Source organism: Mesocricetus auratus, unplaced genomic scaffold (assembly GCF_017639785.1).
Source record: "Mesocricetus auratus isolate SY011 unplaced genomic scaffold, BCM_Maur_2.0 Super-Scaffold_4256, whole genome shotgun sequence".
Lineage (NCBI taxonomy): Eukaryota > Metazoa > Chordata > Mammalia > Rodentia > Cricetidae > Mesocricetus > Mesocricetus auratus.
The window spans coordinates 30,337,559-30,352,540 of record NW_024429182.1 but is presented as its reverse complement, the minus strand read 5'-3'; the positions used below and the strand labels follow the sequence as shown (position 1 = coordinate 30,352,540).

At 42.4% G+C, this 14,982-nt stretch overlaps 1 protein-coding gene across 1 annotated transcript in view; it reads right to left on the bottom strand.

The window, feature by feature from the left end:
• Gldc (glycine decarboxylase) overlaps positions 1-14,982 on the bottom strand; it is an 84,382-nt gene that overhangs the window by 36,898 nt on the left and 32,502 nt on the right. Inside the window, exons 9-15 of the mRNA XM_040745699.1 lie at positions 11,340-11,445; positions 9,070-9,209; positions 7,959-8,039; positions 4,903-5,000; positions 4,000-4,084; positions 3,790-3,831; positions 1,604-1,746 (exon numbers count right to left, since the gene is read on the bottom strand). Coding sequence (XP_040601633.1) covers positions 1,604-1,746; positions 3,790-3,831; positions 4,000-4,084; positions 4,903-5,000; positions 7,959-8,039; positions 9,070-9,209; positions 11,340-11,445 — 695 coding nt within the window. The remainder of the gene's footprint in view (positions 1-1,603; positions 1,747-3,789; positions 3,832-3,999; positions 4,085-4,902; positions 5,001-7,958; positions 8,040-9,069; positions 9,210-11,339; positions 11,446-14,982) is intronic.

Below are 14,982 nucleotides of genomic sequence, written 5' to 3'. Positions count from 1 at the left end.
TCAACATAAATTCAGCCACACTGAACCTCTTAGAAGAGAAAGTGGGAGGCACCCTTGAACAAATTGGTTCAGGAGACTGCTTCCTGAACATAACACCATTAGCACAGACACTGAAGTCAACAATTAATACATGGGACCTCCTGAAACTGAGAAGCTTCTGTAAGAAAAAGGATACAGTCATCAAGACATAAAAGGCAACTCACAGATTGGGAAAAGATAGTCACTAACCCCACATCTGACAGAGGGCTGGTCTCCAAAATTTACAAAGAACTCTAAAAGCAAGTCTCCAAAATACCAAAGGATCCAGTCAAAATATGGGGTACAGAACTAAACAGAGAACTCTCAGTAGAGGAGACTAAAATGGCTGAGAGACACTTGAGAAAGTGCTCAACATCCCTAGCTATCAGGGAAATACAAATCAAAAGAACTCTGAGACACCATCTTACTCCTGTCAGAATGGCTAAAATCAAAAACACCAACGGCAGTTTATTCTGGAGAGGATGTGGAGAAAGGGGAACACTCCTCCACTGCTAGTGGGAGTGCTGACTTGTACAGCCACTTTAGAAATCAGTATGGAGATTCCTCAGGAAAATGAGAATCAGTTTATCATAAGACCCAGCAATTCCACTCTTAGGCATATACCCAAAAGATGTAAATTCATACAAGGATGTCGGTTCCACTATGTTCATAGCAGCATTATTTGTAATAGCCAGAATCTGGAAGCAACCTAGATGCCCCTCAACTGAAAAGTGGATTGAGAAAATGTGGTACATTTACACAATGGAGTACTATTCAGCAGAAAAAAACAATGGAATCCTGAAATTTGCAGGCAAATGGATGGCACTAGAAGAAACCATCCTGAGTGAGGCAACCCAGTCACAAAAAGAGAAACATGATATGTACTCACTCATTTATAGATTTTAGACATGAATCAGGGGAGTACCAGCATACAATCCCACTGCCAGAGTCTAGGAAACAGAACCTTCATCCAGTGACTGATGAAAGCAGAGGCAGATACCCACAGACAAACACTGAATTGAACTCCTGGAATCCAGTGTCAGAAAGAGAAAATTGATGGACAAAGGAGTTAAGAGTGGGCTGGTTTAATCCACAGAAACAGTTGACCTGAACCAGGGGGTGCTCTTGGACTCCAGATTGATGGCTGTATGGAAAGCATGGGACTGACCCAGATCCCCTGAATGTGAGTGTTATTGAGGAGACCTAAGTAATCTATGGGGCCTTGGGTAGTATTTATCCCTGGTGTACAAACAGCCTTTGAGTGCCCATGCCACAATATGGGATGCTCTCTCAGCCAGGACTCTTGGGGGAGGGCCTAGGCCCTGCCCTGGATGACAGTCACTGGAGATCCACCACGGAGGGCCTCACCCTCCCTGGGGATCGGAGTGGAGATTGGGTGGGGGACTGGGGCACCTGGTGGGGAGGCTGAGAAGGAGGGGAGGGAGAGGGATCTGGGATTGACATGTGGAACAAGATTGTTTGTAACCTAAATAAAAAAAATAATTATTAAAAAAAAGAAATGACAATTTTCTTTTTGTAGGTTGGCATTAGATAGCTGCTAACAAGAGAGAACAAAGCCACTTACCTGTTAGGCTGGAAAGACACTTGGTCATAGCCTGTGAGTTCACACAGGTCCTTCTCAAGCTCTTGGAAAAGCTGCTGGTATCCCTGGGCTTGGTCCAGAGGCACAAAGGGATGGATGTTTGCAAATTCTTTCCACGTGATGGGCTGATAGCAAGAAGAGGAGCATAAGCATATGTATACTGTAAAAGTCGCAATGGTTTTAATGATGATGACGACAATATGCCAACACCAAGAATGCCCAAGGGGCCCTGGGCAGTCAAGGCCCTTAGAATAAGTATTTGGTTTCTCTGCACAACCCAATGAAATAAGAACTATTACTTGTTGGGGAAGTCTTATGTCAATAAAGCACTGTTGAGCCAATAGGAATCTAGATAAGTGGGACTAGGAGTCCAGAAGGACTCTGGGAAGGAGAAACACAAGGGAGTCGAGATGTAACTCCATGGGGTAGGAAGCTCGGAAACTTCTCCGGTAAGAGACATACTTAGATTAACAATTATGGGGTAATTACTTAAGTCAGAGCTAGCCAGTAAGAAACAAGCAAGGCCAACAGCTTCATAATTAATATAGCCTCCTGTGTGTTTATTTGGGACTGATGCGGCTCTGGAATCAGGCTGGCGGGAAGGCTTCTCTCAAAGAAAAAGCTTCTCTTAACAATTACTATCTATACTGTACAAGCGGGAAACAAAAGTCATAAAGAAAACTCACACAGAAACACCATTCTATCTATTCAGGAGCAGAAAGGTCCCAGAACAGACTTACATCCATAAAGCAGTTTATTTAATCCAACCCTTACATGGGCTCACACACATGCATTCATATTATTTTCTTTTCACTGAACAGAACCACCCATGAACAGAAATGCAAATAGAAAGGACCCTTCCTAATACAATCCAAAACCAGTCCCTTGTAATCCCAAGAAATAAAAGGAAAATGTTAGCTCTTGGCCTTGTAAAGATGAGCATCACTTACAACACCATGTCAATCAAATTCCTGTTGACACAGAGAATAAATTTAAATCTCAAATCTTACCCTTCTTACATTGTGAATAGATATCCAGGAAGAGGTATATTTTTATTTATCTGTTTGGTTTCTGACACGTACACTCAATGTCCTGCCTTTGCTTCTATGTGCTGGGATTACAGACCTTTAGACCTTTAATCTTTTTTCTGTTGTTGTAACTAAGAAGCAAGCCACAGCCCATGGATGTCTTGGCAAGTATTCTACTACCGAGCCAATCTCCAGCCCATGCTTATCGTTCTTAAGTCTACCTCTGAGGCTAACTACAAACTGATGAAAATGGGAGTTTTTAAAAAGTCCAGATTTAGAAAACAAAAAAACAAAAACTAGTTACCTATTTTAATTTAAAAGAAAAATGAATTTTATAGAGTTGACAAGATGACTTAGAGATGAAGTTGTCTGATGACCTGACTGATCTCTGGGACCCACACAGTGGAGAGAACCACTATGCATTGCGGTGTGCATGTGCATGTACGCTCGCGCGCACACACACACACACACACACACACACACACACACTAAATAATACTGTAATGCACTGTGGCATGTACACACTCACAGCACACACTAAATAATACTGTAATGCACTGTGGCATGCATGTGCATGTACACACACACAACACACATTAAACAAAACTGTAGTGCACTGTGGCATGTATGTGCATGTACATACACATACTAAACAAATTTGTAAAAGATACTAACAGTGACAATAATCTTACTCAGCTGTGCATGGTAGACATGCTTGTAGATGTGGTTATTTGGGACACTGAGTTGGGATGATTGCTTATATCAATGGCTTTAAAACTATCCTAAGTTAAAACTTTGATGATAAGGAGAATAAATTTTATTTATAAATTGTGTTCTTGTTGGTTTTTTTTTTTTGAGGCAGAGTTTCTCTGTCCTGCAACTCAATTTTTGGACCAGATTAGCCCTCAACTCAGAGATCTGTCTGCCTCTGTCTCCTGAGTGCTGGGATTAAGACATACCTGACTTTATCCATAAATTTGACTGGTTAAGTTATGGGAAATATCAGGGCCTCTGCCATGATTGCAGAATGGCAAACAAAGCAAAGGTTCATTAGAGCACACAGTCATCATCCAGGTAGGTTTTTCTCATCCACTTCTGAACAACTGCAAAGTACCCACTTTGTAGACAAGCCCTACTCACCGTGAGTTCGGAGGAGCTATTGAGCTTCATGGTGCAGGATCCCTTGAAGAAGCAGACCCAAAAAGCATCACATTAATGATTTTCTCCATCCCATCGACCGCCCACCTCCCCGGGGGGCAAGATACTGCTGCTTCCCTCGTGCACTGTGTTGGATACGGTGCATGGGAGGAATTGGGATGGGACTGGAAGTGAGAAGAGAGGCCACAATACCAATGGAATCATGCTGTGAACAAGGGAAATGTCTTTGTTCTCTAGTTTCTTCATGTACCGGACCAGATTGGTTTCTGAGTGATAACTGTGGACACAAAACGCAAGATCAAAGCCATTGAATTAGTCATGCTGATCCTCACACAAAATTAAAAAAAAAAAAAGGAGTTCCTAACTCCAAAGACGTGTTAATTGAATGTCACAGGGAAGGGCGGAGACTCTAGTGGACCTCAGAGCACACCTAATGCAAGGTATCCCTGGGCTTGGTCCAGAGGCACAAAGGGGTGGATGTTTGCAAATTCTTTCCATGTGATGGGCTGATGCAAGGAGCTACCTTTAAGAATTGTTGTGTAATATTTTGATTGTGTTCTGACAAGTAAAGCTTGCTTAGAGTCAGAGGGCAGAGCTAGCCACTAGCTGACCTAAATTAACCATAGAGGTCTGGAGGACTGTAGGCAGGGAGGAGACAGGAAGTAGTGAGGTGGGGCAGAGAGAGGGTCTTGGCCCTTTTGGGATGGAGGAACAGAAGAGGAGGAGGAGACTGAGGATGGTGGCTACTCCCTGCTTCTCTGCTCTTTCGGTTCTTACCCTGATATTTGACTCCCAATCTTTTATTGATAATGAATACTTCAAAGAATGAGAGAACACTGGCAAGAGGACAGAGGCCCTGAGATAAACTTTTGCCTCACAAGTACATCTGCAAATTCCCCTCTCCAGCACAGAGAGCTGCAGAAGGTATGCTTGGCTCACATCAGGGATACGGCCTGTCTGGCAGGGATACACCAGCAAGCCTGGCTGAGTGGCAATAACCCAGGACCTATCATCATTGGCATCAGAAGCAAGACCCTCCCATGCCCCTGGCTCACTGCCTGAACACAAAATGCAGAGTTCACGGAAGCCACAAACCTGTTGAACACCTGATGTGTGAGAAATGGGCTGGTTCTCTTGAGTGAAGACCCTAGAATACCTCTGCAGTCCTCTCCCATACTTTCAGCTACCAATTCCTACAAGAGAAACCATGGAAACTGAAGGACAGGGCAAGGCTGAAAGCTTCCAGGCTAGGCTAAAATTGTATAAAAAAATGTATCAAGACATTCATTTAAAAGCCAAACTAATTGAACACTTAGAAGAAAATAAAGGGAAAGATATACATGACCTATGATTTAGCAACAGTTTCTTGTTCTTTGTTATTATTTGTTTGAGACAGTGCTGGCTGGCTTAGAACTTGCTATATATAGACAGGCTATCCCTGAACGGTATTCCATCCAAGTGCTGGGATTAAAGGTGTGCACTGCACTGCTATGTCCAGCCTTAACAATGACTTTAGTGTGATATCTTCAATATCTTCATGACTGGAGACTTTTCCAGCACTGGACCCTCTTCTAGATCCTTATTGTGAATTTGTTTTTCAATCAATCATAAACAAATCTGTTTTTCTTAGTCAAACTCTAAAAAAACCATCTTGATGGACTTTACAAAGAGTTTCAATGTAGTTACATGTGAGCTTTGTTGTAGAGTCGTGATTGAGTTAATCATCGCCAGAATAATTTTCACCAAATTGTGCTGTGCTTAAATACACCCAAAATAAACCACTTGGGGCAGACTCCCAAAGTCTGAACTAACTTGGCAGGATCTGGGTTGCGTTGAGTCACAGTGACTTCTTGCCTCTTTTAGCTCATCTCTCAGCTGCCGTGAAGGCCACAGAGAATGTTGCAGACTTGTATTTCATTAAAATTAAAAACATTTGAGGGGCTGAGTTTGTAATTAAATTGGTAGAAGGCTTCTGAAGTTTGCACGAGGTCTGCATTTTATCCATAGAACAGCACAAATTAGATTATATCTGTGGCACACAGATATAATCCTAGTGCTGGGGAGGTAGAGGCAAGAAGATTAACAGGTCAATCTTGATGTAGCGGGAGAGATGGCTCAGTGGTTAACAGCACTAGTTGCTTTTCCAGAGTATCCAGGTTCAGTTGTCAGCACCTACGTGGTGGCTCACAACTCTCTGTAACTCCAGTTCCAGGGAATCTGACACCCTCTTCCGAACACATACATTCTTGGAGGCAAATCACTCATACGTGTAAAATAAAAATAAATAAATCTAAAAAATAAAGTTGCTCAATGGTTGGCTACACTGGACCTTGTCTCAACAACAGCAACAAATTAAATTAAATAATAAGAACACTGGAGTTGTGGGTTTAGCTCAGGACCAGATAACCAAGGCCCAAGTTAAAACCCTAGTGCACTCCACCAAAAGGACAGCAACCAAGAGCTTTACATGATGGAATAGGGTTCAGTAGTCAAGTTCTTACTAGTCTAGTGTGTGAGGTCTTGAGTTTATTCACTAGCCTAATGAAATAAATAAGCAAAAATAAAACAAAAAAAATTCGTTCATCTGTGATATTAGCCAGAAAGCCAAGAAGCTGCTCAAATAATGACAGAAAATGTAAGCACATCATAAGGATTTCCTATCTAGATCAGCTGATTAAATGCATGGCCAGCTCCCCTTTCCTAATAGCTAATGTGCCAGTTCGTTTTTGTTAACAGGACCCAAACTGAAGTCACCTGGGAAGAGGGAACCTCAACCGAGGAATTGCCTCCATCAGATTGGCCTGTAGGCAAGTCTGGGGGGCACTTTCTTGATTGACGATGGATGATGGAGGGTCTGGCCACTATGAATGTGGCCACACTGGGTAAGAGGGCCTGGGTTGTGTGAGAAAGCAAGCCAGTAAGCAGCATTCTTTCATGGCCTCCCCCTGAGTCTCTGCCCTGACTTCCCTCCATGATGTACCATGCCTTTCCTGCGCCTACGTTGCTTTTGGTCAGTGTGCTGTGATGGCGACAAAAACCAAATGGAATCAGTTACCTTGGGTCTTGTATTAATAGAAATAGCCCTCAAATGCACACAGATCAATAACCTTAAGGAAAATCAGTTCAGGGTTCTACGGGGGAAGGAGTTTACTTGGTCCTAGTTCATTAATAAAATTCAACGTTAGGGGAACATTGTGAAGCTTCTTGGAAATTTATAATTGATATCTGGAGATAACAAATGTTCTCAAAAGAGTCCGGACAACCATGGATCACCACTCAGCACTCTGGAAGGTATTTCAGCTTCTATAATAAAAGCTTCCTTTCACTGGCTCATTCAACAGATCTCCACTAAAGTCACATTCATGCAACAAGCCATGGACAAAGAATACTCTACACACAGAGTACTCTGCGAAGATTTTCCCAGAGGTCTATGGGGCCACTGACTTCCCTTTCACTTCAATCCTAGGGAAGGGTAACCCCATGCCCTGCTCATCCTGATAGTTCACTGCTATGGAAACCCACTCAGTCATGCAGAACTGCTTCTCCGTCACAGGATTATCACTCCTCCTGGCATTTATGGATGTTTCCCCAGGAGAGAGGGGACTTCTGAACACACCCATCACACATCTTGGCGTATAAACTCACCCTCATGTTTCAGATTTTAGTGTAGGAAACTGATCCAAGCCCCGGTGAGAAGCTGATCCATTCTGCTCACAGTTTCCCACAGACCACACTGGGATTATGTGTCTGGCTCCTCACTGGTCTAGACACTTAGTGGAGGCAGGGATCATGTTTCATTTGCCAATAAAACCTCAGGGTATAGCGTACTACCTGGTGCATATTACATCCTTGAAAATTACTCATTAAAAGAGTGAGTGCAATAAATTTCCCAGAATACAATGTCATAATTTTTTGAGTCAGGGTGCCACATAACTAATAATCTACCTAGCCTGGATGCACTGACCTGGCAAGGGTCTGTAAACAGCAGTCACAGGGGAAAAGGGAAGGCAGTGCCATAATTTGAACAGCAGGCTGCTCATTGCCACCCTTGAGTCTGTTCTCATTCATATTCAGGCTCACAAAAGACAGAGCAGAGTCACCCTAGACACCACATCTAATAATTATTATGAAGACTTTGTGTCTTTACTTACTGCTGATGACTCACAGCCAAAGACCCACAATAAATCATCCAGATCCTTTTCAGTGACTGTTTCATCCAAAGAAATGCCAAGCTACAGAAACAAAAATCAAACAGAAAACATCAGCTCCAAACTCCAGTCTGATGGGAGATGGCATTCTGAAATCTGTCTCTTATTGGTTGTTGAATAAAACACTGTTGGCCAATAGGGGAGCAAAATAGGTGGGACTAGGAGTCGAGGAGGACTCTAGGAAGGAGAAACACAGGGGTCATGATGTAGCCGCCATAGGGGTAAGAAGTCCAGACCCTTTCTCTGGTAAGAGAAATACTTAGATTAACAATTATGGAGTAAATACTTAAGTCAGAGATAGCCAGTAAGAAACAAGCAAGGCCAACAGCTTCATAATTAATACAGCCTCCTGTGTGTTCATTTGGGACTGATGCGGTTCTGGAACCAGGCTGGCAGGAAGGCTTCTCTCTACACAGGCCACTGCGGGCAACTGTACAAAATACCAAAGTGGGAGAAGGTTCTGGTCAAATTCCTCATCCACTCTAGAACACTAGGTATCGTTAGGGCCATTCTGATCTTTAACAGAAAGTGACTAGACCAGTCTCTGACTTGACAAGCCACCTGTGGACACCAATACTCTAATGACTTCAGGATGCTCCCACAGGAACCAAACATGGTAAGTTTTTTTTCATCCTTTAACTCTCGTTATTGTCTAACGCAGAGCTTTAATCATGAACAGTCCCGCACACAAAACACAGTCTTGAGAAAAGCTGAGGACAATTCGTTCCTCTTTGAAAAAGTCACAGTACAAGCTCAAAATTAAAAACTAGAAAAAATATACTCCATGGTGATGCATGCCTTTAATCCCAGTACTTGGAAGGCAGAGGCAGGCCAATCTTTGTGACTTCGAGGCCAGCCTGGTCTACAGACCAAGTTCCAGGACAGCCAGGGCTGTTAAGCAGAGAAGCCCTGTCTCGAAAAACCAAAAAAAAAAAAAAAAAAAAAAAAAAAAAAGACTCCAAATCCCAGTTAGTTAAACAAAAATAGAAGGTATCTCATGAGAGAATCCATGAAAGCACAAAGAACTGATAAAAATACTAAGTATTTGACTTACAGTGCCATCTTCAAAGAGTCGAAAGTTGATTTTCCTCTGGGCTGCTCTGCCCAACACCTCCTTCACTGAACAACCACACTGAACCTTCAAAGTGTCAAAGAACAGGTCATGCTGGAGGTGGTGTCCTGCTCGCTTGAGACCTAGAACAACACAGGGGACACACTCATTTCTGACAGAGCTCTGAGCAAAACAGCCACTAACATCACAGACGTCAAAAGGTGACCCCTACTGTAGGATGTTCCTCTCCTGGTAGCTGTTTTAAAGGGGTAGCTAATGAATTTATCACTATGCTATAGAAAATAATGAAATACTTACCAAACAAAGTAAAATCACCAGCAGATCAACCAGGAAATAAGTTTTGATGTACATATTAGAAATGGTTGTAGTCTGTGTATGTGTGAGTGCTTTTTTACATATCAGTTCCCACATAATTATTTCCAATAACTTTATAGTAGTCAAACATATGGATGCACCATTACGTAATTATCGAGCATTTAATCTGCTTCCACAACTGGGATATTTATTTTATTACTTCCTTTAGATAAATTCCTAATATTGGTGTAGCTGGATCAAATTGCAGGCACCATTTTTAAGTTTTTTTGCTGTTGTTTTGGCAGCTAGAAGTTGTTCTGTGTGGGTACAATTTGTGCATGTAGAGGCCAGAGGTCAACGCTGTCTTTTTCAATCTCTTTCTACCATTTGGTTTTTCAAGGCAGGGTTTCTCTGTGGCTTTAGAGGCTGTCTTGGAACTAGGTCTTGTAGACCAGGCTGGTCTCGAACTCACAGAGATCCGCCTGCCTCTGCCTCCCTTGTTCTCACACTCCAGCTTTTAAAGAGGAACCTGAAGATCTGAACAGTGAAGGGACTCTAGCCCTCTTGAGTATGTAACTGTAGCAGGGAATTCTCCCCAATTCCCTCTGCCTTACTAAAAACCATTAGATTACATTCCTAAAACTACCCACCAAGGTCTATTTCCTTATTTGACCAGTTCTTCCTTCTGAGGCTATCTACCAAAGTCCAGCTATCGAAGTATTGAAGTCCAGTAGTCAAAAGTTCCTTTGGTGGCCTGAATGAACATGCTCAATTAAAATTAAGCACCTCATCCTAATGTGATGTTTCCTCTTTTACCTTTATAAACCACCATTTTTCTGTGTGCCATGTCTGTCTCCTCTCCATCCAGAAGGAATCCCTTGTCCTCTGGGACAACTCCTGCCCCCTTTCCCTAGTTCCATTCCCCTTTACCTCTCTTTCTTTATCTCCTATCTTTGTCCCTTATCTCTGTTCTCTGTCCCTCTGGGGCAAATAAATCTCCTTTGTGCTGAGAACTTGGACTGAGAACTTGGTCTTGGAAGTGCCTGCAGCCAACTTCAAGGTCTCCTACAAATTCAAGGCCTCCTGCTTGTGATGCCATCTTCCCCACATTAATTTAAAAGATTTTGATACACAATACTTAACTGCCATCCATAAAAAGCTACACCAATAGGGTATTGCCATTTCTTATATTTTTGGTTGTGAGCCTAGCCTTTAATGGCTGAGCCATCTCTCCAGCCCAGGGTATTGACATTTCTTAATCTTGTTTCTTTACCTTGTCCCCAAGGTAAAGGGATAAGAGCTGAAGGCCTAACTCAGTGATAGAACACACACAGTCCTGAGCTTCATTCCCAGAACCACACAAAAACTAAAAATTAAAAATAATAAAACAGTGTGCATGGATGGCACATGTCTGTAATCTCATCACTTGGAAGGCACAGGCAGGGGATTATGAGTTCAAGGTTATCTTCAGCTACATCGTCAGTTTGAAGCTGTACACAGACTTTATCAAAAACACAACAAAAAGATAAAATAGTTTCTGGATTAATAATCAGGTTGAAATTATATGGGTCCACTGGTCATTTATTTGTATACTTATTTCTAAATTGTAAAATAACTTTTGCTCATTTTCTCATAAAAATGTTCATTCATCTATTACAAATACCAATACTCACTAACTTTGGTGATTCACACCTTTTGTCCCAGTACTTGGGAGGCAGAGACAGAGATATCACTGTGAGTTCGAGGTCTGTTTGATTTGCATGGTGAATTGCAAACCAGCCAGGGCTACATAGTGAGGGCCTCTCAAATAAAAGTCTGCCACAATGTCATAGACATTGAAAATATTGACCTCTTTCTTATCTGATCTTTATTTGTATTCAGTGTTGGACACACCCCAAGTCTTCATGCACTTAGTCACATGTATCAGTCCTGTTATGCTGGAAACATAACTGACTCACCTTCAGACAAAATCAGAGTGGCATTATGAACCCTTTTAGCGATGTGCTTCAGGCCATGGGAACCATGGTAAATGGCAAACATGGCAGCCATGTTGGCTAAGAGAGCCTGAAACAAGAAAGAGCATTTACAGTATCAACAATGTGCAGCATTGGGAGACAGGTGGTAGGAGGGAGGAATGACTGACTTAGCATGTTCAAAATGAAGAAAACTGAGCCAAAATGATTTAATGTCCTGCATTCTCTGTGACAACCAAGGACCGTTTATAGAGCCTGAGGGAAAATGGAATTGTAGTCATCATACTAACCCTTATAAGGGGGTCTCACTGGCACAATAGGACCATGTCAATCATAAAGGGAACATGGGCTGCTATCAGCACCAACAATCAACACCTACTGTTGGAAGACAGTAGAGCAGTAAAGACCTCAGTGAGAAAAGTGAAATCTGGAGATTTTATGTACAATTCAACATTTCTCGAAGAATCAAAACGACAAGCAATTTTCAAACACTCCAAAACTCCAAGAAAACAATTCTTCTCAGGCAAAAGCATGAGAGACTGAATTTCTGTAATTAACAGGTCCGTGAAGCCTGGGGAGACAGCTCAAGGGGTAAAGCACTTACCCCAGAGTGAAAGGACCTGTGTTCAGATCCTCAGAACCCACATAAAGACAGATACAGAAGTACAATACCTGATGCCAGGGGTGTCCCCTGACCTCTACACAAGTGTCATGGCATGTGTGCGCCCACACTCATACAGATTAAATATATAAATGTCTTCAAGGAGCCGGGTATTGGTGGCGCACGCCTTTAATCCCAGCACTTGGAAGGCAGAGACAGGCAGATTTCTGTGAGATCGAGGCTGGCCTGCTCTACAGAGCAAGTTCCAGGACAGCCTCCAAAACAATACAGAGAAACCCTGTCTCAAACCACACACACCACCAGAAAAAATGTCATTCAAAAATATTCATTCATTTAATATTGCATGTATATGTGTGCCTGGATGCATGTATGTGTGCTGCATGTATTCAGGAGTCCATGGGGGTTAGAAGAGCAATTGATCCTCTGCAATTGAAGTTACAGACAGCCATGAGCCACCACACAAATGCTGAGAACTGAACCCAGGTCCTCTACAAGAACAACAGGGAACCTTAGCAGAGTCATCTTTCCAGGAATTGTCATTTTTTGTTTTGTTTGAGGCAGGGTCTCTTTATGTAACCCTGGCTGTCCTAGAATTCTATATAGATAGACCAGGCTGGTTTCAAACTCACAAAAATCTGCCAACTTTTATCTCCTGAGTCCTGGAATTAAAAGCATGTGCCACCATACCTGGCAGGCTCTGTCATTTTAAAAAAGTATTTATATATTTTATCTATTTACCTGCACAACTTAATATTTACCTATTTGTGTGAGTATGGGGGAGAGAAAAAGGAAGGGGGAGAGAGAGAGAGAGAAAGGGAGAGAACAGACCATTGAAGTGAGATGAGAATTCTGGGAAGGCAATCTGCCCTTCTACTCTGTGGGCTATGTGGATGGCGTTTGGGTCATGAGTCCTCTGTGCAAGGCCACCTACCCACTGAGCCATCTTACCTCAGCTCCTCTTTACTATTGTTGATAGAATCCTACTGGATGGCTCAGGTCGTTCCTGAACTCGGAATCCTCCTGCCTCAGTCTCCCTACTGCAGAAATTTTAGGCATGTCTGGCTTTTTGGGAGACTTTAAAAAAATATTTGCTTATATACATTCAGATCACACTAAATATTCATTGTTCCAGGTCCAATCCTCTGACATCTAATTTTCTGTCTATGCTTTTCTTAGACATTCTCTTGTCTCTTATAAAGCACACATATCAATTTATATATTGGTTTTTTTTTTTTTTGGTTTTTGTTTTGTTTTGTTTTTTGTTTTTACGAGACAGAGTTTCTCTGTATTGTTTTCGAGGCTGTCGGTCCAGCCCAGCCTCGAACTCACAGCGATCCGCCTGTCTCTGCCTCCCGAGTGCTGGGATTAAAGGTGTGCACCACCACCACCGGGCTCAATTTACATGTTGAAAATAAATCTCTATTATCTTTCTTTGGGGACAGTGGTCTTATGCCTCCCAGTGTAGCCTTGAAATCATGATCCTCCTGCCTCTACCTCCCAAATTCTAGAAGCTGGAAGGTTCAGAAATTCAAGAGTACTCTTAGTTTTATAGTGGCTTTGAGGATCCCCTGAGATACATGAGACCCTATTTCAAAGAAAAGTGAGAGAAAGGGGTGGGTCACAAAACATGATGAGAATTTTTTACATCAGTTAGGCCACAAATTTATGGAAAGATTTAAAATATGATCCATCAACAGACTTTCAGAGATTAAAAAGTGGCCATGTTCCATCAATGATGCAAATTGAAATAAGAGAAGTTCAGTGTGGACTGCATGGTGCTAATTGAGAAAATGCAGGACTAAGAAGAAGCAACAGTTGATAAAAGCACTAGTAGACAATACTCAAAGATATCACAGAGGGGACAGCTCAGGAAAGGTCAGCCACGTCTTAGCAGAAGATCAATTGTATGCTTGCAGCAACACTGGAGTGCTATGAGAGATTGCAGGATAAGTCAGGAAAGGGACCAAGGAAAGAAAGGGAAAACTAGACGGTCAGCAAAATGAAGAGACAAAAATCAGGGAAGACAGACTATGGCCAAGTGTGTGTGTGTGTGTGTGTGTGTGTGTGTGTGTGTGTGTGTAGTGTGTGTGTGTGTGTGTGTGTGTGTGTGTATTGAAAAATACACAGAAAAATGATGGCATGAGCTATACATAAACTAAGGGAAGTGAAGATGAAGCAGCCACATAACTTTGCTTGTTGTGAACAGGCCAGTATGCTGACAAAGTGATTTTCAACGTTTGAAGCAGAAGGGCCAGCGAGATGGCTCAGCGGGAAAGAGGACTGTCGTGCAAGCCTGATGACCCGAGTTTGATTTCTAGGTTCTCCAACGCAAGGGAAGAGCTGATTCATGCAAGTTGTCCTCTGACCTCCACAAGTGTGCCATGACACACATGCATCTACCCTCACACACACATTGCTCCCGTGCAAGCACACATAGCATTTGAAAATAGAATAGGTGCTAAAGAGATGGCTCAGCTGTTAAGAGCACTAAGTACTCTTCTAGAGGGTCATAGCGATCGGCCTGCCCCTGCTTCCTGAGTGCTGGGATTAAACGCATACCACCACACCTAGCTGTGCCTATTTTTGGGGTGTGTGTGTGTGTGTGTGTGTGTCACTACCTTTACTCCGTCAATTTCAGAAACACTGTTCATGAGCCCCAAAAGAATGTTACATCAGTCACCTCTGCCCTCCTGGCCTCCTTCATGGAGATCTTCCATTGTAGCTCAAAGAGATGGTGTCACACTGGCATCCATATGGCCTGCCCCATGGCTAATCGTTCGAGAGACCATAAGACCAGTCAGCACTTCATAATAAATACACTCAAAGCACATGGAGATTAAAGGGCATCCCTTTATGCTTTCTCTGAACTTAATCAATTCAAGATGTTGAAGGCGTGATTCTAGGCAAAATAAACAATGTCTTTCATAAGATTTATTTTTATTTATCTGTAGGTGTTTTATATGCATGTGTGTGCCTTTGTGAATGCATGTAACATGTGTTCAGGTG